The 27,147-nt window shown below is 36.7% G+C and overlaps 1 protein-coding gene across 2 annotated transcripts in view; it reads right to left on the bottom strand.

Moving 5' to 3' along the window:
• nckap1l (NCK associated protein 1 like) overlaps positions 1 to 27,147 on the bottom strand; it is a 67,372-nt gene that overhangs the window by 23,963 nt on the left and 16,262 nt on the right. The window contains exon 1 of one of the 2 annotated variants that reach the window (XM_007549046.2): positions 983 to 1,168. The exons of the other annotated variant lie outside the window; for it this stretch is intronic. Coding sequence (XP_007549108.1) covers positions 983 to 1,072 — 90 coding nt within the window. The 5' untranslated portion in view covers positions 1,073 to 1,168. Of the gene's footprint in view, positions 1 to 982; positions 1,169 to 27,147 lie in introns of those variants that run through there. 2 annotated transcript variants of the gene reach the window in all.

The raw sequence follows: 27,147 nt of genomic DNA, 5'->3' as shown, positions 1-27,147 counted from the left end.
GGACATCAACTTAATAAACCTGAAAAATAACACATTAGCTGCTACCATTATCAGTGGCACATTCAGCTGCCCCTTCTGTTCATGTACCAATCAGTCAATATCAATGATGTACATAAAAATATCCATCAACATCAAATACATTAATCCAGATTGAACATCAAACATGGTGTTTCTCCAGGCACTTCACAAGCAGGCCTCACTGTTTTTTCACAAGTAGGCCTCTTAAATCAGCTACGGGCTAAAAACAACAATCTTCTACATTTCTAAAAAAAAATATATATATATTGGAATTATTTGACTTCTGTCTTCTTTGTTTTGTTTTTTTGTTGTTTTCTGTCTTTGTGTCAACCAAATGTCTGGTTGTCACCGCTTGCAGCTCAGAATAACTGAAATTTCAGATGACAGACACCACTGACTTCCTGTTTGCACTTCCTTTTTGGAGAAAGAAGCTCACTTGCAGTTTGCAAACTGTACTGCCCACAGTTTGAGCCCAGAGGGACAAATTCGTTCGAAACAGCAGAAAGTTAACCTTGATTTGCCTTGTTGGAATCTGATCATGGTGTCAGCTCAGAGTGGGTTCAAGAAGTTCTGCAGTTTTTGCCATGACTATTGAAACACATGCGTGAGAGTCTACTCAGCGACAGTGTAATAAACAAAACGTCTGCCAATGAGAATCTTTGTACATCCTGATTGTTTTAGAGATGAACAATAGTAGCTAAAGCAACATTAGTTAATCACTCTAATTAAAAATGAAAATAAACATTTATAAGCTACCACTAAATAACAGTGATGCTGTGATTCAGGTCAGAACAGCAGGTCATCACTCGTCTTATTACTTTGCAGTGTAACTTTTAATAAAAAGCTTGATTAAATTTCTTTATTTCATTTAAAAACACAAATTACAGGAAATGTAAGGAGTTCCTTATTTCTTGTTTTTGCTGTTCATCCCTTACACCCTTTAAAACTTTCTTCTTCCCCTTACCTTCTTAATGTAGTTCATGCGTATCAACACCCCACTGCCCCTCTCATTGAGGATGGTAAGTTTTTCAGCCAGTTTTTGCTGGTAATCCATGGTTTGGGGCGAACAAAACCTCTCCCACCGGTAAAAACCCTGGCCTCCTGGTTCTGTAAAGAAGTTGAACCCACAGAAACAAGTGCACTCGGAGCCTCACCCTGTCACTTAGTCACATGGGACTGATGGGGGCGGGGAGGTGGAGCCAAATATTGAGCTAAGTGTGAAATGTTCAAATGCTGTGGCTAAAAAAAGAGAATATGCTAAATTTACACAGACTAATTAGATAAAACTAAGAATTGTTTATTATTTTTCGGTATGAAAACTTGATTTTGTGTTGGAGATTAAAGATACCGTACTTTGATCAAACTGTTGCAATGTAAGTCTATCACACAGTCATGCTTCCTCAAATCTAAATTTATTCTGGTGTTTATTTCTGAAGTCAGGCACTTCCTTTATTTTTTAAAATAAAGGAAAGCCTTCAACAAGCATAGCACAAAAGCACAGAGCACTGAAGTGGGTTACAGTGATTTAATGATTACTAAAGCTGCTCTAAAATCAAATATATAGTTTGAACAACTGCATGACAGACACTGTCACTGCAACGTCTGCTGACATGACAGTCTTTGACAACTTCCAGCGAGCTAAAGAAACTGACCATTTTACAGATGGCTTTATCCAAGCATATTTATGGGAATTAGTTGGAGTATACATGTAATAAAAAAATGATTGGTCTTAGGAAATATTTAAGTTTCAGAACTTTGTGTTTTCATTTGGCATGATCATCAAAATCAACAGAAATCAAGGCCTGAAATTTACTTTTGTCTGTGCAATGAATCTATATAACATGTGAATCTAACTGTTTTCACTGAATAGATTAAATAAATTACATTTTTAATGGTTTGTTACTTTATTGAGATTCATCAAAGAAAAAGCCAGGAGAAATGACCAGCACAAGCTATGTTTTTGTTTTGTTACACCACAAGATGGCAGTATTTAGTAACTGAAGTTTCCTGCTTCAGCTGACAAAGGTTAACATACAAGAAAGGCTAAATGTTCCCATTTACAGAGTATTGTAAAATTGCCTGAGCTAAAATTAATAAAATAAATTCAATCAATACATCAAATCTAAGAAAACTAAGCAATATTTGAAGTAACAGGGTTTTTAAGTAATTGAAACCTCTTCAAGTGTTGCTTTACTAACAATGGCTGTCTGTCCTGTGTAATCTCCAGTTTGTGTGACTGATACCCACTGACAAGTTAATTAAGAGGCCATAAGTGCAATAGAAACATATAGAAGCATATTTGTCCTGTTCCCTTTTGTTTTCTCGTTTTCATCACACTTAAAGATCATTAAATAAATGTTTACATTGGACAAACTTGAGTAAATATTCAAATTATGATTTAATGCATTAGGTGGAAAAGGGTATAAAAACTAGCATGACCTTATGTGAAACTGCAGAAGAACTGCCCAAATACTAAGCAACAATTCTGCAAAGAAGAGTCAGTCAAAATTTCATCACATCATCATGTAAAAAACTTATTGCCAATTATTGCAAATGGTTGATATTTGTTAATGGTTGCAGCCAAGGAGAGCACAACCAGCTGTGCCTTGGGGTGGAGATGGGGATTATTTTTTTCTGGCCAGATTTATAGGTTATCTTTGTCTGATGTAAGTTGTAATAATTAAACTGGACAAAAAAACTCTTCTATTTATCTTTTCTGTAGATTCCTACAGAAGCTCTCTGTCCTTGCAGTCCTGTTCTAAATTACTCAGACAAAATATACTTTGTCATGTAAACTAGAGAGTACCAAAGTTATTCCACATCCAAGTGTTGTTTCCTGTTTCCCCCACGGGACTCCAGGAACTCCTATGTAGGAGTTTTAAGTGTAAACTGAAGGGTTCAGAGCACATTGTAAAGCCATTTTATTAATAACCTTTACTGAAAGCAACCTTTACGTTGAGCCAAATAAACAATCTGTTTATCATTTCCACATTGGCTGAAGCAGATAACTGCAGGCTTGTTAACAAGGCTGCTGACGGAGTAAAACAGGAAATTGGTGACATAGGAGGAGGAGCAGACAATGGATGGTGGATCAGAGTAAGAACTGTGTGTGCTTAATGATGCAGATGGCTCTTTTTCTTCTTCTAGGGGTTTATGTGTCCATGGTGGTGGGTAGATTGACTCCAGCAGCCCTCTGTGAAGCCCTCCAACAAAAGGCACTGCAGAGCAGAGCAGATCCCACGCTGCACATTGATGCTGGAGTACAGAACGTTCTCCACTACCCCTCTGCAAAAGAAGGTGACGACTGAGCAGCCAAGTCTAGCTCATTTCAGCCACCTGAGGAAGTACAACCAGGGTTCAGGATTGAAGTAGAGCCGCTGATGTGTCTTCCTAATCAGACAGGAAGTGATGTTGCTCCCAGGTGAGGTTGTTGCTCAGGTGCACACCCAAGTACCTGTAACTGGAGACCACTTCCACCGCAGATCCATGGTCCACGGAGGGTGTGTCTGCACAATTTGCAAGGATTTTAAGTATATGGACAAGACAGTGAGATGATTGTGACTGAGAGCTTAGCTGAGTACAGAAAGATATCTTCTGCATAGTGCTGAGATGACAGATATGTCAAGCCTCTCCCCAGTCTCACAACCACAGCTTTGTGCTCCAAAGGTCCACAGAGCCCCATGATTTTAGCAGGTGAACATGAATGATGGGAATGATGAAAGTGGTCTGCAAAACGAAACTACAATCTTAAAGGGGCCTATAAATTACTCTGGCATTGTTAACATACAAATACCTCTTGCAGATTATCTGCAGCTTTCTCCTTGTCTGACTAAGAGCTGGAATTTCTGTTAATATAACACAGGTAAATTTTGTGCCGCTGGCTACAGCACACAATACTGCATCTAATTACACATCTAAATGTGAAAACCTTTGGAGCAGTTGAAAGAGTCGACATTATTTCTTGGCACGTTGGGACATGGCACAGAGACAGAAAGTAAAGGGGTGGAAGAGGATAATATATGTAGAACCTCCAGGAAAAAAAACAACAAAAAAAAAACCTTTAAATGCTGACAAGCTGTGACAACATACAGCTGTAATCTTTTGGTTTTTATTGCTTTTATGAAAATATTTGATGAATGACTGTACATGTAAAAAAAAAAAAAAACATAAGTATTAATTTTATTTTAGAATAATGGTGCCTTTTACATGTCATGTTCATGACATGTGTTTATGACAGTGTCATGTCAGTCTTATTCAACCCCCTTCAAATAAAGTGTTACCAAATATTCTTCACTATTTTTATTTGGTGTTATGACTCTTTTGTTCAGCAGGTTTTTCAATCAGTACTAGTTTCAGGCAGACATTCCAAAACAGTGATAGAGATAAGGTTTGTTTTTATGTGCAAGATTAAACCTAATATCTGGTGTCATATAAATGCAGTCAAGTACTATAGTTCTTCTGTAGTCAAAAAGTTGTTCAGCTGAGGTTTAATATTGATAAAAATCGAAAGTTTGAATCCTGATTATTACTTTCTTCCTTATTGTTGTGCAAATTACAAATTGCAGTACACTGAAGTTGGCTTATATGTTTTTAGTTCTTCACTTCTAAAGTAATACTAGCATTTAATCATCTTTAGTTCAATTCATTTTAGTTCAAATGAGTTGACCTGAGTTCAGTTGATTTCAAATCTGTTGCTGGATATTGTTGAAAAGCTGTACATGCCCAGTTTAAAACAGAGAAAAACCATTATCAAAAAATGTATTAAACTTGTAAAGGTGAACATGTGCATATACATACAACAGTCACTTCATTAGGCACATGTGTTCAATTCCTTTTCAAACACAAACAGAAAATTAGCCAAAACATAGTTTGAAAGAGAAAAACATCCTATTTCTTGCAGCTATATGGATGAAAATATTTTTATTTTTTTCTTAAGTCAGAGATAAATGAGCAGACTGGTTAAGGATGATAGTAAAGCAACAGAGAAATAATAACGTCTCAATCAGGTGTGAATATCACCTCTGAAAAACAAGACACTCAGACTTGAAGCAGATGGGCTAAAGCAGCAGGAGACAACACTCAAACATGAGTCAGCAGTTTACCAAAATTAGAATAAAGCAGGTTGAAAAACCATAAAAGTTGCATCATCATGACCACCAGTAACTATTCTAGCCGAATGAAATCACAAGATCAAATCAATTCAAATTGGTTAAATTTCTGTACTCCCATGGCCTCCACAGACTTCACATCTTAATCCAAAAGAACCATTTTAGGATTGCATCCCCAATGTGCAGTCAACAAATCTGATGCAAAAGTGAGATAGTATTATGTCAAAATTGACCATAATCTTTGAGGAATATTTCTGATTGTTATATCAGCCACAAGGAAATCAGGAAGTTCTGAGGGCAAAAGGGGCCCAACTCAATATTTGTAAAGTATGGGTATAAATCTAAAATTGTTTGAAACAATTCAAAGGGAATTAGGCATGAAGCACAGAAAATGTAAAAAAAGGTATATCAGTTTTCCTTGGTAAGCTATTAACATCTAATTCTACTCACAAGCCTTTTTGTGTTAACTCCTCAGGGCTCATTTAGCCAGGGTGGGACCTCTAACCCATTGTAAAACGCACTTTCCAAAAGTCAATTTGGAGCTTTATTTATAGACCAAAGCTACTTGGTATAACAATCCCCACCTTAGCCTACTTTGTCTCGGTGTGCTGACCAAGATGATGTTTTGCCTGCCAGAACCCAGAAATACAACATGTAAGATCCACGTCTGGATAACAGTGACAATCCTGTGCTTAAAAAAAGTGTTACTGCTATCTGTCTTTGAGGTTGATGTATTTGAAAAATTGTCATACCCTGAGTAAAAAGAATGCAAATTGCTCCCAGACAGTTTGGCTCCACATCAGAAACAGATCAGCTGCTTACCAGCCGCTCAGCTGGTAGCTCAGATTTAAAAACGGCTCCTTTCATTTGATTTGGGTTTTTTTTCTGTTTATTTTCTTAATTTTACACGAGTAATGTTTTTAAGAAAGAATTAAGTAGTACTTGCAGTGTCTTGAGCAGAAAAATTATTTTATATATTTGAAAAATATAAAGTCTTTCAGTCAGTACTGTCACAATTAAAGTGCTTCCCCATGAAAACCTACTGCTTTTTATTTGTTTTAAAAATATTTAGGAGTGGCTTGGTATGAGCACAGCAGAAGCCTAACATGTGGAATGTGAGATGATAACGAAAGTTGGAGGAACTACAAGAAAAAAAGGCCAAGAAGTGATGAGAAAGGTGGGAAAATCGATGCAGAGTAAGTGAAAGCATAGTGAAATGTACAAAGTCAGAGAGAGTGAAGAGGAATTGAAAACAGAAGACAGGGAAAAGATAAAAATGAGAGAAATTCCTGCATCAATGGTAGGTTTGCTCCCTCACATGAAATGTGGCAGCAACACAGCGAGTGTCTGCAGTGCAATGCTACTGTGTGCACGATCTGCGCTTTATGTAACACTTGGCGATTTTTCCATTACAGAAAACTAAATCTTCCCAGCCACCTCCTTCCCTCCTCTCATCTTCCCCCCTGTTAGTCAAAATGTCTCATCAAGAGCAGCAAAGTTTTGCCAAAAGGAAATACCTGCAGCATGGAGCACAACCAGACCTTCTAGGAGCTGCAGCAGAGCAAGCCTATTTCTTCCAAAAAAACAAAAGTCTAAAAAAAGGCAGCAGTTTTGTAGCAGTAGTTATATGATTGGTTGGATTAATATTGTTCTGCCTATCAGACACACAAGTCAAAACATTTGAGTTGAAGAGAATGAATACAATTGTGTCATATCAGCATCTATGTATTTATGCAAGAGTATCTAAATAGATGCTGGCTAGTTGTACAAATAAATGAAAAAAAGTTCAAGTGAGAATTACACCCACATTTACTGATCTATGACAGCTTCAACCACAACATCTCAATGAGACAGAGGTCTGGACCTTGACTTTTCAGAAAGCTTTTCAGTTGATCTCTTCAAGATTTATTGATATAGTTTGTATCATCGTCCCATTGCATGAACCACTTTTGAACAAACTTCAGCTCTCAAAAATATGGCCACACATTTATCTGCAGAATATGCACATATATAAAGGAATCCATGACCCATTATAACTACAAGAGATATAGGTCATGTGTATGCAGAGAGCCCATGTCATCATTCCTCCTACACCATGTTCAAATCATGCAAAAATAAGTTATGTTAGGTTACTTTCAGAGAGATGTGTTTTTTTTTCTGTCAAGCTTTTTTTTTTCTAAAAACTGTTCTTCAAGTTGTACTATTATGAATTATAATAGTACAACTTATAATTGTACTATTATACAATTATAAGTTGTATAAAGGTTAGATTGCTAACCTTTAGCAAGGTTAGCAATCTAACCTTGCTAAACAAGCTAGCTGGAGAAGTATATATAAAGCAGTCTGTTTCTTCCTATTTTAACTCCTGTTCCTGCCTGTAGGTGGCAGACTTTTCCTGGCAGACAGTCTAGCTGAGCTGTGTGGTTCAGTAGGTAGACCTGTGGCTTTGGCCAACTGTCTGTTTTGTATGAGGCCTTTGTACAGACGAGGTAAAGATAGCATCTCTAACTAGACATCACCTTTATAGACACAGAGAACCCAATGTTCCCATCCAGTAGCCCATGAATAAAATCACAGCGAATGGCTGATGATTCTATTCCCTCTCTCCCTCTCTTTCTGCTTTATTATCCTTTTTCCCCCTTCCCTAATTTCTTCCTCCGTTGTAGTGTTTCCAATCTTATTGCCCCCAAACCACTGACCTCAACACAATTAGAGCCTCATCAACAAACTCCCATCAGTGATTTATAATCCCCCATATGCATGTGAAGTGTGTTTATAAACTACTGGCACAAAGCAGCAGACTGAAACTATGTGAGAAAGCCAAACTATAACACAATTTGAACTGAATCTAGGTGATGTACCTAGAAAAAAAAAATAACTCACCAATGACATTCTTAGTTAAATCTAATAATTTTGTTGGTGTTTTCTATGTTTACCGTCATTCGCTATGCTTTTTTTGTACTGTTTCTTTCAACAGTCTTAGGACATGAATGAGGAACCACTGGCATGCTAAGCTGGGAGAAGTGGGTAGTCTGGAACAGCAGAGTAGCTCTATGGTTGCACATGGCAGTACCAGCCTCAACATCATCATCATAGCAGGAACTAAAAAACACTTAAAACAGGAACTACATCTCAGAGAACCACCTTTAGAGAGATCATTTTTGAGTCATTACATTTTGTTTAGGTTTGACCTACAACCTAATCAAATAACTCATAATCAAGAACTTAGAATATGCATGTTGTCTGATGTTATATTCTAATTTTTAATGCCATGTTTTCACTAGTTGTAAGCAGAAAATCATCATAAATAACAGAAATATAGACTTGAGTGGTGCAGGTGGTAGCACTGTTGCCTTTCAGCAATAAGGTCCTGGGTTTGAATGCTGGCCTGGTGTTTGTCTGAATGGAGTTTACATGTTCTTCCTGTGCATGCGTAGGTTCTCTGTAGGTACTCCAGCTTCCTCCCATAGTCCAAAAACATGACAATCAGGTTATTTATCTCTCTAAATTATCCTTAGATGTGAATCTGTGTGAGCATAGTAGTTTGTCTTTTCTGTCTCTGTGTTGCCCTGCGATGGACAGGAAAACTGTCCAGGGAGGACCCTCCCTCTCTGAACACATCATAAAACACATACAAAAATAAAATAAATAAATAAATAAATAAATAAATAAATAAATAAATAAATAACACAGAAGCCTCATGGAACATGACCGTACTTTTCGGGACATGCAATAAATTCAAACTTGAACTCCTGCAAATAACCGGTAGGTGCTGTCCTACTTTCACACAATACAATATCTCATTACAGCAATATGTACTTAAAAACAAATTGAAAATATTAGATAAAACATTTTCCCCTTAAATGAGTAAGAATGTCCATAGACAACTAATTAGCACATTTTTGTACTATCAATGTCAAGGAATAATGCCTAGTAGCATAGACTAAAGGCAGACAGCTACAACTTTTAAACCTTGGATGTAAGATGAGGAACATATCTTCAAGTTTCCCTCTAATTTACTCGTCTGTGCTTTGAATGGTGATTTACAAATCTGATAGTCTATCTGGGAAGTCCCTGCAAATACCTTGTATAAAAAGTAATTTTCAAAAGACCGGAAGTGACCCAGCTGCATATCCCTGAACTCGAGAGTTGACATGCCAAGAACCTATTAACTAGTGATTCTTAACTGTGTCTGCTTATCTATACAACATATGTCGTTGTTCTGGTGACACGAATAAGGCTTGTCTTACCTGCTTTCACATGTTGGAAAATGGAAGATAGTTTAATCATGACAACACATTTTTGCCATAAACCCTGCATAAACCTTTGGCATGGATAAGCCATCTGTTTCCATGGTAACCTTAACCCCTCAGCTGAAGGTCAAACCAGGTGTCTATTAAGTTGTCATCACATGTTCATGGCTTCTGATGAGGTTGCTGCAGGTGGAAAGTGATGAATGACAGGTAATTGTCTCTGGCAGACTGAGAGAGACCCAATGATCAGGTGGAGCGTCCACATTTAGTGAAGTGTGCCGCACAGGTATGTACCCAGATAGTCAGTTACTTTATACAAGGAAACTGCAAAATGAACAAGCACATAAGCAAAGTATTCCAACTACACAGTACATTTGCTTCCTTCAAATTTGCAGATTTTCCTGGAATGCTGCACTTTCCAAACTCATTGTTTTGAGAGAAAAACGATCATATACTTTCTATAAGAGGAGATATATTCAAGTCATACCTCTAGTAAATCCTAAAACCCAGCCCAGCTACTTTTCCTCCATTCATCTTCTTCTTAGCGCACTCAAATTACTGCATTCCTTACCCCCTAATCTGCTTCTTAGAGGGAAGGACGCCTGTTTTAGAACTCTGTGCACGGAAAACACCTAAAAATAAAGATAATTGTTTCAGTTGACACATGAGAATTATGTTCTTATGTTTGTTCATATTTTTAACAAGGAAGCTAAAAGTCCCACTTTTATGGCAGACGTTGTATCTTCATATTAAAGAAAATAAAATCTTAATAATACTCTACCTATGTAGCTATACCAGCTGTTGAGGAATGGCTGCTTTTGATGGGTTGCTTTCTGATCAGAGCTTATGGGGGAGTGCAGCTCTGGCTGGCACCCTTGACCTTTACACCCTGAAATTCCTCAAGATTCCTTGAATTGTTTAGGGATATTATGAACAGCAAAGGGAGAAATGTGCTAATTCCTTCCAATCCTATTTTGTGAAACATTGTTTGTAGACCTTATAATACTTTTCTAACACATTTTACTTCATTATTTAAATACTCAACCTGTGATTAAAACTACTTTTGTAATTTTTTATGTCTTTAATATACTGTTGACAAGACTTGGCTAAGTTATCACTTTCTTTTACCACTTGGCCATGTTAAAACCATTTTGGACATTTTTTAAAATTGTTGTAAAATGTGTGTATATCAGAGGTTTAGAAAAGTTCAGTCTAAATATTTAAAAAGGAAAAAAAAAGTAGAAAAGTATTACTTCTTTTATTCTGGCATCTGGGAAAAACAAAAGGTCGCAATGAACGTTTTCTGTATTCAATAGTCTGATTGAAGCTATTTTTTCCTCATTTTATTCTACAGGGAAATCTAGTAGATTTATTTTTTTTAAAAAGCAAATCGAAAACTTTTGTCTGAACAAAAGCAGGAGCTATTGTTCAGACGGATAAAGATTATATTTATATGTTGTTTTTTTTCAGAGTATCAAAAGAGGCTCTGCATTGTTCTTACAGAGATGTGAGTGCTATTTTGTGTTCTTGGCTTCACAAGTCATTTATTCAAATTGTTCTGGCAACAAAACTGTGATTTTTTTTTTCTTTTAAGTCACAAGTTCAAACTTATTGAGATATACAGAGGTTGCATGAACTCTGCCTTGGATGTTTAGCAGATTTTCCATGGCAGGATAGATTACTTCCAGAGTCATTCATTTTGATGCAAAAGAACGACTTGAAGCAATACTACAGAAAAAAAAAAAAAACTTTCTAAATTTTTATTTCTCCAGGATTTCACATACCGACAGCCACTCTTTGATACACTGACCATACTAATGTAGTTATCTTCTGCTGGACACTTTCATCTCACATCCAAACACAACTCAAACACGTTTTCATTTAACACATCAACAATCATGGCCTTCAACTTTGTCCAGCACCATAGGGAACTCCCCAGGACAGAAAGGGGGGAGAGACAAACATCTTTCCCTCAGGAAACAGGATGTCCAGGCTCAGGCTGGTGCCCACTGAAAACTCAGACCCCCCTAAACATAATAAAGCTTTTTCCAAAACACAATATTGGGCAATCGGAAGCTCTAAGGCCACCCAAAGCTCTTTCTCCCTTTTGATCATCGTCCCATCTTTGTCTTTCATATTACTATAAAAGCAGATGTGCTGCCAATGTAAACAGGCTTTCATCAAACTCATTCACAAGAGAGAGATTGTGCTTTGATTAGAAAAAAAAAGTAGACTTTGGATTATCTGTTAATCAAGCATGGCCAGGATGTCTGGCCTTCGGATGGCATTCTTTGCATAATTCAACACCAAAAAGGAAATTTTCCTTTCTGAATCTGGGACAGTGAAGTAACAAATTGTTATCATTTGACATCTATTCAAGTACTTATCAAAGATCTGCATAAGATACAGCAAATTTAAAGATTGATTAATGATTCAAACACACAGCTGGTAGTATTGCAGACTCAGGGTCCCCCTTCCTCAAATTCTATAAGCACCTTCATCCTGTGGAGGAAAAATGTCTGGCCTTTTATATCCTCCCTGCAGTTCTGTGGGCTGCAGATTCATGGCTACTTTTGCCTGTGTGAATATTTGAATGTGACTGACAACAAGCAGATCTTAATCCACAGCGGCAGAGATTTTGCCCTGTGTGTTGTCTTAGCAGATCTGCTCACGACTCTTTCAGTGTTTAATAAGAAAATTTCTTCTCTAAGAAGGAGAATGAATGGTAGTTTTGTTAGAGGATATCCATTAGGTTAGGGCTTTGAGTTCTCCACATAATCACTACCAATACCTCACAAAAATCAATCCATGATCTATACTTGCTTATTCTTGCAGAGTGGCAGGAGGGCGGGTCTTTATCTTCAGCAGTGATTGGGCGAGAAGCGGGGTACGTCCTGGACAGGTTGTTAGTCCATCACAGGGGAAAACACAGGACAAAAAACCATACCTACACACTCTTCTCACAAAAAATGGTTAGTTATCTGTACTTGTGCAGCGCTTTATCAAGTCCAGAGGACTCCAAAGCAATTTGCACAGAAGTGAGACTGCCATGCTCCAATGCCACTGTCCCTCTGACCACCACCAGCAGGCAAGGCGGGTGAAGTGTCTTCCCTAAAGACACAAAGGCTAAGAGAAATAGAGTGGGAGCAAAATAGTACAAAAAAATATGCTTTTTATCCAACTGTTTGTTTTCCTTGTCACATGAGGAAAAAACTACATGCAGGACAAATGAAGCTTTGATCCAGATGGGACAGTCTGAAAGCATGAGTAAGACCCAAGAGTATGATTCAACAAAAGAGACTCAGTCCTGCAGCCAAACCTACTATTCTATACAATGCATGATTTCATCTCTTTCGAAACAACTTTGATGCATTCTCTATTGAGCAACACCCACCTGATTCCTGACCTCCTTAGTCACAAATTGATGATTATAGTTTTTTGCTGCTTGTGCTATTGTACCACAAACCAGAGGCATCGCCTGGATACTGGAACAATGTGGGCTCATCTGGGCTTCATTCTCCTGCAAAACTTTTCAAGTTATTTGAAAGATTTATATTACAATAGGGTGGTTTGTACCACTTATATCACCAAACACTTACAACATTGAGACATCTAATTCACACAAATTCACACATCTAATTTAAGAACAATTTTGAAAATTGAGGGTTTGAGTTCTTGGGGGAAAAAATAGTTAACTCCTAAATGCAATAAATACTTTGCCACCATCATGTTAGCAGATACAATTTTGATATGCAGGTTAAGAATGATTAAACCTCCACTAAGTCTGCAAAATATTCTCTATGACATGCTCTGCTTATATTTTGGCTAATATTCAGACTTAAGTGTCTGCAAATGTTCAAAACTACAACCAAACAAAGGAAACCAACTATTTTTTTTAACACATCATGTGCTTGAGTCACTTTCTGGAACGCCAGTATTGGTCTTGGAGGTCCCTGATGTTGACCTCCACTTGTGGGAGGGCCAGGAGTATCCATGGAAACTGCATGAAAAACCATGATGGGTGGTGAGAGAGGTTAGAGGGAAACAAGCAGAGCTGAGGTTCAGTTTGTTTGAAATTCCAGCAGTTAACAAAGCCTTTCTAATGGTAACCAACTGAGCACTAATAAGCCAATAGCCACATTGGGGCAATACCACTGAGACTGGGGCATGGGCTTTGCACTTGTTCTGTACATTTGGAGGGAGGCTTCTGAATTTGCGTTTGCAGAGGTAATGCAGCGGTGCATTCCAATATTGAACTAACAAAACCCTAAAATACTCCCAAGGTCAATGTTTTTACAGCACATAAATATAGCATGAACTTTCCTGATTTCTAAAGCCTTCTTTTTATACTTACTAGGTAAAAAAAATACAGAAATGCTTCCCACTGTCAGGTATTTTGTAGCCAACCACTTATAAATACAATTTATTTAACTTCTTTGCAAATTTTAAGAACATTTGCCACAGGACAGTTTACTTATATTGCTTCAGTGAGGCAACTTACATTTACTAGTTTATGCTTTTGTCTCTTGAAATAAGTAGAGATTTGCTTTTCTTTCCATCGGTTTGAATTTTTGCACACAAATCTAAGGAAGGTATGGAGAACTACAAAGTAAGTTTCAAGGTATGTTTTGTGGTTGTTAAATGTATATTATTAATGCGGCTGAAGACTAACGATGAAGGCTACACAACAAAACCCAATAGTTCTTTCTGCTGGCAGCTTTTTGTTGTTTTACCACCATCTACATCTGCAAAATCGCAAACTCCACTTCAGAAACACTTGAAAGAGGCTTATGCAGCCTTTGTTGTTTTGGGACAATTCACTTAACCAAAGTTTCTTTCATTTTAAGTAGAGGTTAAAGGTATTGTGATCCCTGCTCTTGTTTAGATTAATTACAGCTTTTTGCTCCAATTTTCTGAGCTATACAGGATTAGTCTGGAACTGTTACTGATTTTAAAAAAATGACATATTTTATCCAGAGCAGCACAGATTGCAGAATCTCAGAAAATCAGTCTCATAAAAGCTCTCTCTTGAAAATGTAAAAGGACACACTTGTAGATTTGCATTTAGGTTGATCTAAAGAAAAATAAAGCTTAAAAAAGGTGGATTTGACTCTCAGTTTCACAAGCAACCACTTGTTCTTTCCCAGAAGACTTTCTGGGGGATAAAATAATCAAGACTGGCACCCCAACAGGGTTAATCAGCTTCTTCCTTTCTCCCCCTGCATTGCTTAGAACAAAAACATGGGGCGGATATTTATGTCATTCCTCCTCAAGTTTTCCTTTTCCTCCTTTTAATGAGATGTGAAAATTACCCAAATAAAACTGATGAGATGGGACCTACTGATGCAGTAGCTGCAAAACATTAAGCCTTTTAGAGCTGAAACAACCGTATGCTCAGTGCAGCTGACAAATATTTTTTTTAATATGTGGATGCTTGTAGTGTTCATCAAAATTGTCAGCCCACTTCCAATAGGTTATGTAATATTAGGTCAGGGAGGTAGCAGACATATCCTAATTCTACACAGGTCATTCTAGGGTACAACAAAACAGAAGGGACATAAACTTAATGGCCACTTCACAGTATTAGGACACATGGAAGCACTTCAAGGCATTCAAGCATCTAAATGTTGTAAACACAACTTGTAAAAGTTTGACCTGAGCATCTGAATGGAAAGAGTTTACAAGTCTCCCATGCTTAATGATGGCAGATGGGCTAGGTTTTTTTTTTTTTTTTTTTTTTTTTTTAAACCGCTGATCTGCTGGGATGTTTTTACGTACAATTATCTCTCAGGAATGGGCAGTCTGGTTTGAGATGACAGAAAGGCATCTGTAAAGCCACTCCCTGCAACCCAGGCCTCCCAACTACCTTCACTGTATGCACAACAAATAAAACACTGAAACAGATGGCCTACCGCTGCTAAGAACTGAAGCTATAATTTGCACAAATTCATAAAATTTGGACAGTGACAAATTGGTAAATCCTTTGCTGGTTCAATAAGTCTCAGTTTCATCTACATTATTCTGATGGTGGAGTTGGGATTTGATATAAATGGGTAGAAGACATGGGGAGATCATTGGTTGCATCAACAGGTCAGGCTGGTGATGGTGGTGTAATGGTGTGAAGGATCTTTTATAGCCCACTGTCCTATTTTCTTATATTGAGCTGTCTTTATGGAAGAAAGTCTTTATTTCAAGGCCAACACTGCCATTCTAGATACTTTTTCTTGATAAGAATGTAAATGACTATTTAATTTTCCTTAATTTACAGTCTGTAATTTGTGCCTCTACTTTCTGCCAACCAGCATAATAAACCTTGGTTCAAAAGCAGACCTTTTTGCAGCCTCACACACTTCCATAGAGTGCATTAAATACTGCTGCAACTTATTCAAGCATGTTAAACACACACACACATACACACACACACACATCTCTCACAAGTACATTTTTGACTTCCATCCATTTTTCAATCATTTCTAACCTAGCCTAATACTAAACCTAACCATTACCAGTATATGGTTGACCCTAAATCTAATCTAAACTTATTGTATACCTTAGTTCTAAACTTAACCCAAAAACAGCACTTCTTCTTATGGGGCCCAGGCTTTGGACCTCATAAGGAGCGAACAGTCCTCACAATGTCGTATGTGTTACAATATAGCAAATACAAGGCCACACACATGCAGTTTATTTCCACACATGCAGTTTATTTCTACACACATTGGGTTTATTCAGATGGATTTGAATTGAACTCTTATACTTGAACACACAACCCGATTATTGTTCATCGTAACAGAATATAACATCAGAGTCCACATTTTTTCCACACTTAGCCTTCAAGTTTCTGTAAAAACATTATGTGGTTATCACAACCATAAGTACAGTGCATTAACTTAAACATGTCCAGAACATGGATCTTTTGTCCACTCACGCAGGTTCACCCATATAAGCTGGCCCAGTGACCCACTTCCTGCCTTGATCAGCGTTTACAGTGTTTCTCTGCATTCAGACACAATTATTTAAATCTACAGAGCTCTGAAAGAACTCTTTTAATTCTTCAAGGCAGCATTGCAAAAAGAAAAAGACATACTCAAACGTTATTTCAGTGAGAAACACGTGTTTGCAGTCAACAATTCTGACTTCAAAAAGTCAGAGTTTAATTATGTGTCCTAATTCTTACCCTTGCTTTCTTAATTTTAAAACTTTTTTTTTTACATTTTCAAGTATTACAGCATCTACACATATTTGAAAACACGACAAAATCTGTGAAATACGCAACAGTTAAAAAGAGAAAAAGACATTACATAGATTTAAAAAAACACACACAAAAGAGCATTTTAGAAAGTGCTATTTGCTGCAAAATACAAAAGAAAAAGGGGTTTCCAGAATTTCTTTAAGCCTCATTGACTTTCTGTTCCCAAGGTCCATAATAATATTCTTTGTGAGTTTTTCACCCTCAATAATAGCACAGCTTGTCTTTTTAAAGTTTACTGCATCCAGTGGAAATAAGATTTTGAAAGAGTTATTTTTCTGTACCTGACATGTCTGGAAATAACAGCACTGCAGTTCACAAAAACATGAATTTGAAGCCTGTTAGAATGACCTAAACCTTTTTTGGCTTTGTTGCAGTCTATAACAGATGTTCTGTAGTTTTATTATTGTAGTAATTATTGGATATTTTACAGTTGTGACATAAAAACATCAGGACTACAGAGCTACAGTTCATACTGCTAAGTGCAAAACTACATAAAGCAACATCATAATACTGCCAGACAGAGAACACAAAACAAAAAGACAAAACAGAAAACAATATTTATTAACAGTCATTTTAGTTGATTTATCAATCATTAAATATGTAAATGTTGATACTCCTCAATGAAATCAGCATTTGACAAGGCTGATGTGTTTTATCCCCAATCTGTTCTCCCAGCTGGAGGGCTGGTCTGCTGATGACTTCTGAAACATTAACAAAAACTTTCTTTAGTTTGTCACCCAGCTCCAGACTTTCTGCTCTTAAACATCTGCTTTGTCTTGGTTACCTCTATTCTTTTACTTGCTATCCGTACCCCCTCTTACTGTCAATGTACTTTAAATGAAACACATGTGCTGTATGCAACCTCCCCGACTGTATCCAGTAAACACTGTAGTGTAGGTTTGTTGTCTGGTGAACATGTGGTGATATTTCAGATGTCTGGAGCTTCCAAACATAAACGGTTTCATATGTCAGACATACTGTTATTTAAAAAAAATAAGTCATACCAGCAATGACCATCTGAAAATTAATTATAGCACTGGTATAAGTGTGAAAGATGTAGATATCTGTAGAAGTGGAATGTATATTTTCCATTTCTTTCTGTTCTGAACCTTGATATGGCTTTTTGGTCAAAATGTTTACCTGTCTTAGCAATGAAACCACTTCCAGTTAAGTAACAAGAAAGATGATTTCAGCCTCCTTCTTAATCTCCGAGTTCTTGAGCTCCACAAGGGCTCATAGTGGGAGATGTCACCTTGTTTCGCCTCCTTCAACGTTCTTATTTTATTCATAGTTGGTGGTTTGCTTCCCCAGGACAAATTTACACACATATTTAAATTTTGTTGCAGAATCAGAACTGTTTGCCTTGTTAGCTTTGCTTTATTGTCCATGTTAGCGATCACAACAAAGAAAAAAAAGTGCTAAAATGAATCATTTGCTATGTTGAAATATGATGGATATTTAATAAATTTTACCATATTTTTAACCCCTTAGCATGTAGCAGAACACCCAGGTGCTGTTTAACTGCATATTAATTTCTTCTCAGAATAAACCCATCATTATATTCATCTGTGAGATTTAGAATCCTTTAAATTACCTTTTGATTTGAATTGATCTTTTTTTTTTTTTGCCTTAGTTTCTTCAATGACCAACCAACAAAAATGTCATATTCAAAAGGAAAGTATTTTGTAAATCATACATGTAAAACATCCTTTGTCTTGTTCTTATCAGAGCCATTTTAGCCATGGGGGTAACAAGTGTAGAAGGAAAACACATTCCCATTCATTCCTAGGGATTTTGAAGGATGTTTGACCATGATGCACTTAATGTTCTGACAATTCTCTGTCAGAAACAGCATCAGGTTATTTTCCAGTTTGAGCTACAGTACTGCATCTGTTGGATCAGACCACACAGACCAGCATTCCTCCCCCACATGCATCATTGGGCTCTTGACCCTAATGCTGATTCACCACTGTTTCGCCATAGGAACATTTTTGACAGATACTGACCATGGCACACCAGAAAAGCTCCACAAGAGCAACAGCTTGGGAGATGCTTAGACTCAGTCACCGAATCATTATAACACTTGTAAAATTATCTTACTTCCTTTCACTTTCCTCAGACTTTCAGGCGAAACATTTTTTTTTTATATACATTTCAAATTTCTGCAGTCATTTGTGTTTAGGATGTTGTTCTTTTTCTCTTGAGTCACATCTTATGAATAATAGAAAATGTTATTTCCTATAACCTTGAGAATGTTGATTGAACATTTTTACCCAGTGTTATTATCCAGACCTTTAGGGAAAACCTAAAGATATGCTCCAAAACTCAGTAGTTTAGTGATAGTCTCTATCAATCTATTGATAGAGACTAAGAACCTATCTAAGAACCTATTCAAAGTTCAATATGCCGTCATGAAGCTAACACTCATAGTGGACTTTTAATAGTTCACTTGTTAACAATGTATTTGGTTTATATTCAGTACTGAAGACATGGTGACTAATTAAAAGAGTTGATCATTTCAGACTTTAATAAAATGATACAGTACAATAAGATCTCTTAGGCTGAATACAATAGATATTTGTTGTGTTTTTTTGTTGTTGTTGCTTTTTTCACAGAGGCATTTACAATACTTCCTTTTCTTATTGGTGTTTAGCTGAGTTAAAATAAAAATACATCAGAAACTATAAGCCCTGAATGCAATTAAAAACAAGGAAAAATGCATCACTGCAAAGGTAAACAATATCAAATACAACTGAGGAACAGGAACAGGTCTTTAAAGTTAATAAAAAAGAGAATATAAAAACAAATAGTGGATGCTTTCAGTTTGAACAAGCTGCAGTTTTTGTACAGCACAGTGTATTATTATTACTAAATATTCTTCACCATCCGTATCTATTACCTACACACCCTTCCCTTCATACCTTGCTCTCTCCCCAAAGTCCACCTTTCCCTTCGCTTTTCCACAGCCTGACATCTCCCAGCATTCCTGACGTTCGCCACACAGAGCTCCTTTGTGTCAGAGCATCAAGGAGGGAGCACAAGGTCCAGCCTCTTACCATGTCCTGCTGCTGGAGCTCACCTTAGGACACCAGAGAGTACTGTGCAGCCTTTTTACAAACACATATGCACACTTTCTGCCACTTTCTGCCTTCATTTCTTCCCTCCCTGGCTTTTTCATTCATTCCAACCTCTGTTCATGTTTTCTTTGCCCTCACCACCACTGCTTTTGGAAACTGGCCACCGTCAACAGTTTTTACCTTCTTCTTTTAAACCTGTGTTTATGACTAAACAAACCCAATAAAAAGGCTATTGATGAGACTCTGAGGTTACCAAGCAGGAGTTCTAGAAAGAGCAGAGGAGGAGGATGGATTAAAGGAAGCAGGAATGAGGAGATGCTGTCCTATATAAAATACCTGAGCTGCCAGAGAACAGACCTCCACCCTGTTCCTTCACTCTGGTCTTTAGCCAGGAGAAACGAACCCACACTGCTTTCTGAAAGTTGGGATTTCAGACCTGAAAATCTGATCATGAAGATGTTAAAGTTTTTTTTACGCATCACTAGTAAAAAACCACAAAAGCGTAACACGTTTTTCTAAAAAGTTTACTCAATTAAGAAGACATTAAGACCCGTTTCCACTGGTTATTTTTCCAGTGTATTTCCCTCTGATAGGCTGGTGACACGTTGAAAGTGTATCTCGTTTCTACAGACTATTTTACAGATAACATGAAAACATTGGTTTTAATTTCAAGTAAACGTGCTTTGAAATAGTCTTTAAGATGATTTGCCAGCTATTTTCACATAATACGCTTAGTGTCTGCGCACATGTTCAGCGGTGAAAGTTAGAAGTGACCTACTTCATTGTCCTCTGGGTTAATGAGTTCAGCTGGACCCATTTGTGACACGTGTGCCTCAGAACCATAATTCTGTAAGAATCTGAAGGCCTAAAAAGGGACAAGAGTTTGAATAGAAATGTTGCCAGTCACAGCAAAACTTATTGGTCAGCTTGCACTTTTAAAGTGAAACACTGATGTGTATTTCTCTGCGCATTGCATTGTTAACGGACTTCTGCAGATAATTGCACTGCAGATAATCAGAATAAATGACTCATGACCGTGAAAAAAAAACTGGTACGCACATCTTATACTGCACATGCCCACTTTGCACTCGCAGTCTGAGTCTGAGAGTTCAGCATTCCTCAGAGGCTTAGGTCCCGGCTGAAAAGAATGAGTAGTCAAACAGAGGGATCTCCTCACGAGATGGAGAGCCATGTGGCCTGCTTTCAGCCAGATTACAGAGTCAGCCAGAGCACTGATCGTAACCTGCAGACTGGATGGAACGAGCTGAAAGAGAAATAAACTGGCACCACTTCTCAAAACAAGCAGATTGGGGAGCCGAGTTAGACTACGTTATTGTTAATTTGTGCAGTGTAATCCTTGGTGTATTTTTCTATTTCAGCACCAGAAACTAAAAGAAGCCTCTATTCACTTTGAAAATACATATCTTGGTCAGATTTGCTGTTAAAACATAAAATTATGCATGAAAAACAAGCAACAGAAAACAGGCAGCAGTCTGAAATATGTTTTTTTTTATTATTATTCTTTCGTTTAAGTTAAGCTCTGTGAGGCAATTTCATTACATTTTGTTGCTAATGAAGTATTATCATCTGCAATATAAGCATATTAAGCCATCCACCAGTTGTTTGTACTCACTAGGTCCTTGTCTGGGCTGCTGAGGTGGGGGCAAGAGGCAGGAGACCCTGGACAAATCAGAGATAGTTAAAGCTCAGACAAACTGTCATTCTTAAATTAAAAATCTTCAGCTCCAAAGACAAAAAAGATCAAAAAGTTACAAATCATCTCTTTACATTATAGATATTTTTCATTTGGCAAACTGTAATAAGTCAAAAAGTCAGATTTGTACAAGACCAGTTTGTGACCCTAAACCCTTTTTGCTGCTTTTCAGTGACTGCTGCTGCTGATTGGACTGTAAACCAACCAGGTCTGCCTTTTGCTCGCCTGGATAATCGTCTGCATATTCTTACATACCCAGGCTTTGATTTGTGGCTGGGATTTGTTGCAGTAGTTTGCCTGTGTGTCTCTCATTCAGTGGTGGGAGAATTCACTTGATAGGAGATTAATACTGATCATAAACACTCAGAAGTTTCTTATTGTTAGATGTAGGATCAGACTTTGTATCACCACCAAATATAATGTTAAAAGAGGAATGAATCACTGGAGCCATTTAATAAGGTCATATGCGTAATGGGACTGATGTGTAAGAGGGCACAGGTCGGAGCAAAGAGCTGAGAAATTCATTTGGGTGTGAGGAATGTTTGTGTTTGGGAATGGTCTGGTGTCTTGTATGTGTGAGTGTGTAATTGAGTCTGTGTGTCTTTCCCTGACTCTATGACTAAGCATATATTTGTGTGTGAGTGTGTGTGTGAGAGGGAGAGCATATTGTTGAGTGGGCTGGGGTCAGGAGTGCACCATTGTGACAGCGGAGGTTTATATTGATTCAGCTGGAGCAAGATGGCTGCAGCAAGCTTGTGTTCAGAGGACATAACTCACTACGAGTTTCAATGTCGGGCAAACACTCTGCAAGGCCCAAATGGTCATTTGTGTGAAGGTTTCATAAATTTTATTCACCACCAAAATGGGCAGTGGGGAAACCAGGAGGAACAACCAAAGAAGTGTGGGTCATTCCTCCTGGTTTCCCATCTGGCAATGACTACTACAGACCCATTTGATAAATTAGAATATTATCAAAAGGTCCATTTATTTCAGGATCTTTATCACTACGTGAAACACATTGAATTGATTTATTACGTACAGATGGATGTTTGAAAGCCTTTATTTCAGCTCGTTTTAAAAATTCTTCTGACTAATGAAAACATATTTTAATTAGAATAGTACATCAGATCAATTAAAAATAGAGAGCCTCATTGGTACACATATTACTTATTAGATATGACTGTAAAATAAAAAAAGCTGTAGCTGGTTGTCCTGTTGTTGTCACATGACTATACATACCTCCGATTTATGCATACAGCTTGACTATTTGAGTAAAAATATAACGAGAAGCTGTAACTTAAGATAGAATAAACTTTTGAAATTTTTGGACTGACAAAAATAATTATCAGTATGTCAACATATTGATGTCTATTGTTTTTTCTTATCTCTCAGAAAAAAAGTTATTCAATTACTAGAAAACTCCCAAAATAAAACAAATAATTTTGGATTGTCCATCCCACCTGTTATGGTTTCATTATCAGAATAGAATAGAATAGAATAGAATAGAATAGAATAGAATAGAATAGAATAGAATAGAGAACTTTGTCATTCACCTGGTGGAAATTTGTCTATAAAATGAGAAAATAAATTCTCATTTTATATTCAAAAGAGAATTTATATTCTCATTTGAATATAAAATAATCAAACGAGACATATTCATGTTTCACATTCGGGATATTAATTTTAACTTTGCCAATCACTGTTTGTACAGATGCTGCAAAGTAGTCTGTCAGTCTGATGTAGTTTTCCTCAAAATGATTACTCCTACAATTATTTGCAACTACTTTAACAATTGTGTGACCTATTATTTATAAATGGTACAGAGCTGACCTGCAAACATCACAGACTTTTTGTCTTTTGAGTTTTTATTCCATGTATTGATTGTTTTTTCTTTTATTTTTTATTTTTTTGTCAGACCTGCAGGAGCACCACAGCTGTGCTGACGGCAGCGGACTGCAGAATGCCTCAGCTGAACTTATTTTAAGAGAATGAGTCCAGATGGATGCCAAGATGAGGTGGGGTGGGGAGAAACTTCAAAGCTTTTCATGAGGAATGACAGCACTGAGTGCCCAGTTTTAAGAAGGTGAAAGATCAGATTCAGAAGCATTTTTTGTTCTTTTTACTTATGACTGAGTACAGCAAATCAAGTTCAGCAAAATTTAAGGCATACATAAAAAGGACAAAACTTAGATGTTCTGCTTTAAATTAAGGTTTACCTTTTTTTCTCTCTCACACACTAGAGACACAGGAAAACAGTTACCCTCCCAAAAAAAAACTTAAGCACACCACTCAATGTGTCTTTGTTTTCCAAAGCAGAATTGTCCCTCTTTCCCCTTTTCCTGATCTGTTTCTTTGGACATCCTCTGTGTAAAACTCCTTAGAGAATCAAAGCTGGCCTGGATGGCTATTACGCCAAGACTTTATCTGTTTTCCGTAACACCTGTCTTTTTTGCTCTCTTTCTCTTCTCTCTCTTTCCTTTTGGATGTATGTGACTCTCATGATTCATTGTTTTTGGCCAAGCAATGCTAATGGGTAGTTTCCATTTTCACAAACGCATTTTTGCCATAGAATGATGCAACTCTATCGTGGCTCTCCAAACCTTTTACAACAAAAACGTATTAATGACTCTGCAGATCCCCTAATGATTTATCACATTACACTTTTTGATGCATGAGTTTGTCAGTTTGCTGCATCAAAACTTCTGTAGATCTGAGAAAGGTAATGAGTGATAAAATGACATTTTGCTCTCATTAGTGTGGCTTGTTCAGTATTTAAAAATGATCTGAAGATTCCTATTTTTACTTGAGGGGAGCAACTTGGCGAGAGTAGTTTTTAATATGTAATCCAACAGGAAGAAAAAAAAAGTCTCAGACAAATTATTTAAAACTTCTGCAAATGCAGCACATAAGTGAAGGTGAGTAATGTTGAAAAGTACTTAAGGATTCATGTTTGGAAGGCAGTTTTTATTGTTTTTATCCATTTGACTTCACAGTGGTGTTCAGTGAAAAGTTATGACTAACAGCCTCTTTAAATGACTTTACTGATCATAACTCAAAAAGTTTTATTGATCATTAAAACTCAAATATCTCATCTTTCAGTAATATTATTTTCCTCTGAAGCATTAGTCACATTTTCTTAATGTTTGAACAGTTGCACAATTAAAGAAAGAAGACATTTCTCTTTAATTTTAATGGTATTTCTTTTTTTAAAAATACACAAAAATTCTAATAGTTTGCTAAAATAAATATGCATCTAAAATGAATCAGTCTATGAGTTACTATACAGGAAAATGAAGTTTACTTAATAAATACAAATAAAACAAATGATAAACAAGTTGCTGCTGTTTGTGTGCTGTCTTATCTGTTCTTTATGGTGAATAAACACCTGTTTAGTTTCATGTTATCTCTGCCTCCCTCCTGCTATGAGCCATTGCTCTTAGTACAAGTTGCTTATTTACCTATGAACACATTTTCTGATGTTTTTATCAAGACTCTAAATGACTGCCATTGACTGGACACACACCCTTTTGAAATGCAACTTAAAGAGGAAATATCAGGCATTTCTGGAGTTAATGGTATGTTTTTGCTTAATGTCTGTCATCTGATTTGCTGGTTCAACCCCCTCTTACCAAACTGAAGGGACATTTTTTGTGAGTGTTGTTTATGTGTTGTTTACTCTAGACTGAGCTGCCAGAAGCTCATGATATAATAAGCTATAAGAAACGTTTCATTAAAATGCTGATAACTGTGTTGATTCACTCTAAAAACTGTTTGATTGCTTGGTTTGATGTCACTGACGTTAAATTATCCATATTTATTTTAAGGAAAAGAAAAAAACTAAATATATACATTTCTTGTTGAAAACGCACATGTAAGGAAAAGTAAAAACAAAAAGGTATATTTTGGCTTTTATTTTTAATTATGTCAGTTTTGGACCTCTATACAAATAATCTAACTGACTGGACTTTAATTATTTTAAAGTTGTTGAAATTCTTATTTCAATTTGTAAAAAGCGTGGAACGAGAATGCAGGTTTGCTCAGGAATGATTTTGCAGAGAGAAAAGGTGTAGCATCAACAATGTAGCAAAACAAATTCTTTCATCAAGCTATTTTTCTTATCTGTAGGTGTATCAGAGGCGTTGGGCAGGATTGATGGGTGACAGTGTAGATGCAGCTGTCAGTATGTGGCAGGCAAATTAGCGGATTCTATAACAACAAAGAGACAGACAGCCATATGCACTTATAAGTAATTTAAAACCATTAATTAATCTAACATAAATCACTTTAAACTGTGAGAGGAAACTGAAGTACATTGAAAAGGTGTCTACAGGTAAAAACATTATTTTCCATAAATTCAATAGAGCATAAACTTGTATCCTTCAGCAGCAGACTAAATAGAGATGATATTTTATTTAATATACTACACGTATGATTATGTTCCCTCTCATCTTCCAACTTAGGAGCCAAACCTGACTTTAGTCACGGTAATTTATTTTTGTTTTCAACACCTTTAAATTTCCACAAGCTTCTTTCATCAGCAATGACTTCTGAAACCTTAAAGAGGCCTTATTCATGTGCCCAGCTTGCTGCAGGAAATTAGCCACACCACAGCTGTCAGATATGGCCTCCAATGTTTTCACTGTTTCATGGTCATCAATTATAACACGCACACAATGTAGGACATGTTTCTAATGTGCTGAGGTTTGTTTATTGCTGCACAGCCATGATGACATGTCATCTGAACAGAATATTGACTGATGAGGTCAAAGCTGGGGTGTAAACTCTCTTTACTTTTATGTTGATATACATTGTTCTGTGTTAGATTTTATAGCTAAATACATAGAATTCATTGTCTAAAGTGAGAACTTTGATAGAAACACTTAAAACCACATGCAGGATATTTCACTAAGTCCTTTCTGAACTCTTAAAAGATCAAATAACAGCATTTAATAATAGTGATGAATAGTTTTTTTTTTTAAAAAGCTCCTTAAAAAGAACGTTATATTGATTTCACTATATTTATTTCAATTATAGAAGAAATAAAACATGTGGGCCTACAGATCATGCATGTTCTTAATGATCTGGTTGTTTGTGTTACGGATTAGAAGAGAAACCACCCAAGTTTTCTAAGCTTTCACCAACTGGAGCTGAAACCTCCAGTGCATGTTCACAGTTTAGACAATGTTTATGCTTGAAGAACTTGATTTAAACCCACCATTTCCTGGAACATGCAACAACTTTGCATTAAGCTATTTTAATCGCTCGTTCTTTGTTTAGCTCAGAACATGTTTGCACCATGTTATAAATAAGTGGAGTTGCTGCTCTATAAACACACGAGGACACATCAAACAGTGCTACTGAACCTTTCTGACATTAACGTGTTTGTTTTTGTCAGCATTCATACCTTAAACCTGACCCATTGCTTCTAGAATTGCCTTAATTCTTCACAGCTTAGATTCAACAAGATGTTGCAAACGTTCATCGGGGATTTTGGTCCATCTTGAGATTATAGAATCACTCAGATGCTGCAGATCTATGAGCTGCACATGATCCGAATCTCTTGTTCCACCATCTCCAGAAGTTTCTGTATTGTATTATATTAATTTAATCAGAATGCACTCATTGTCATGTTTAGGAAACCAATTTGAGATTACTTAGGAGACAAAAATCAAAGGGATGAAGATGGTCAGCAACAATATTCAACTAGTCTGTCGTATTGAAATGG

The sequence above is a fragment of the Poecilia formosa genome, unplaced genomic scaffold, assembly GCF_000485575.1.
Source record: "Poecilia formosa unplaced genomic scaffold, Poecilia_formosa-5.1.2 Scaffold2, whole genome shotgun sequence".
Taxonomy (NCBI): domain Eukaryota; kingdom Metazoa; phylum Chordata; class Actinopteri; order Cyprinodontiformes; family Poeciliidae; genus Poecilia; species Poecilia formosa.
Note: the sequence above shows the minus strand (reverse complement) of the source record. Positions and strands in the feature narration are given on the sequence as shown.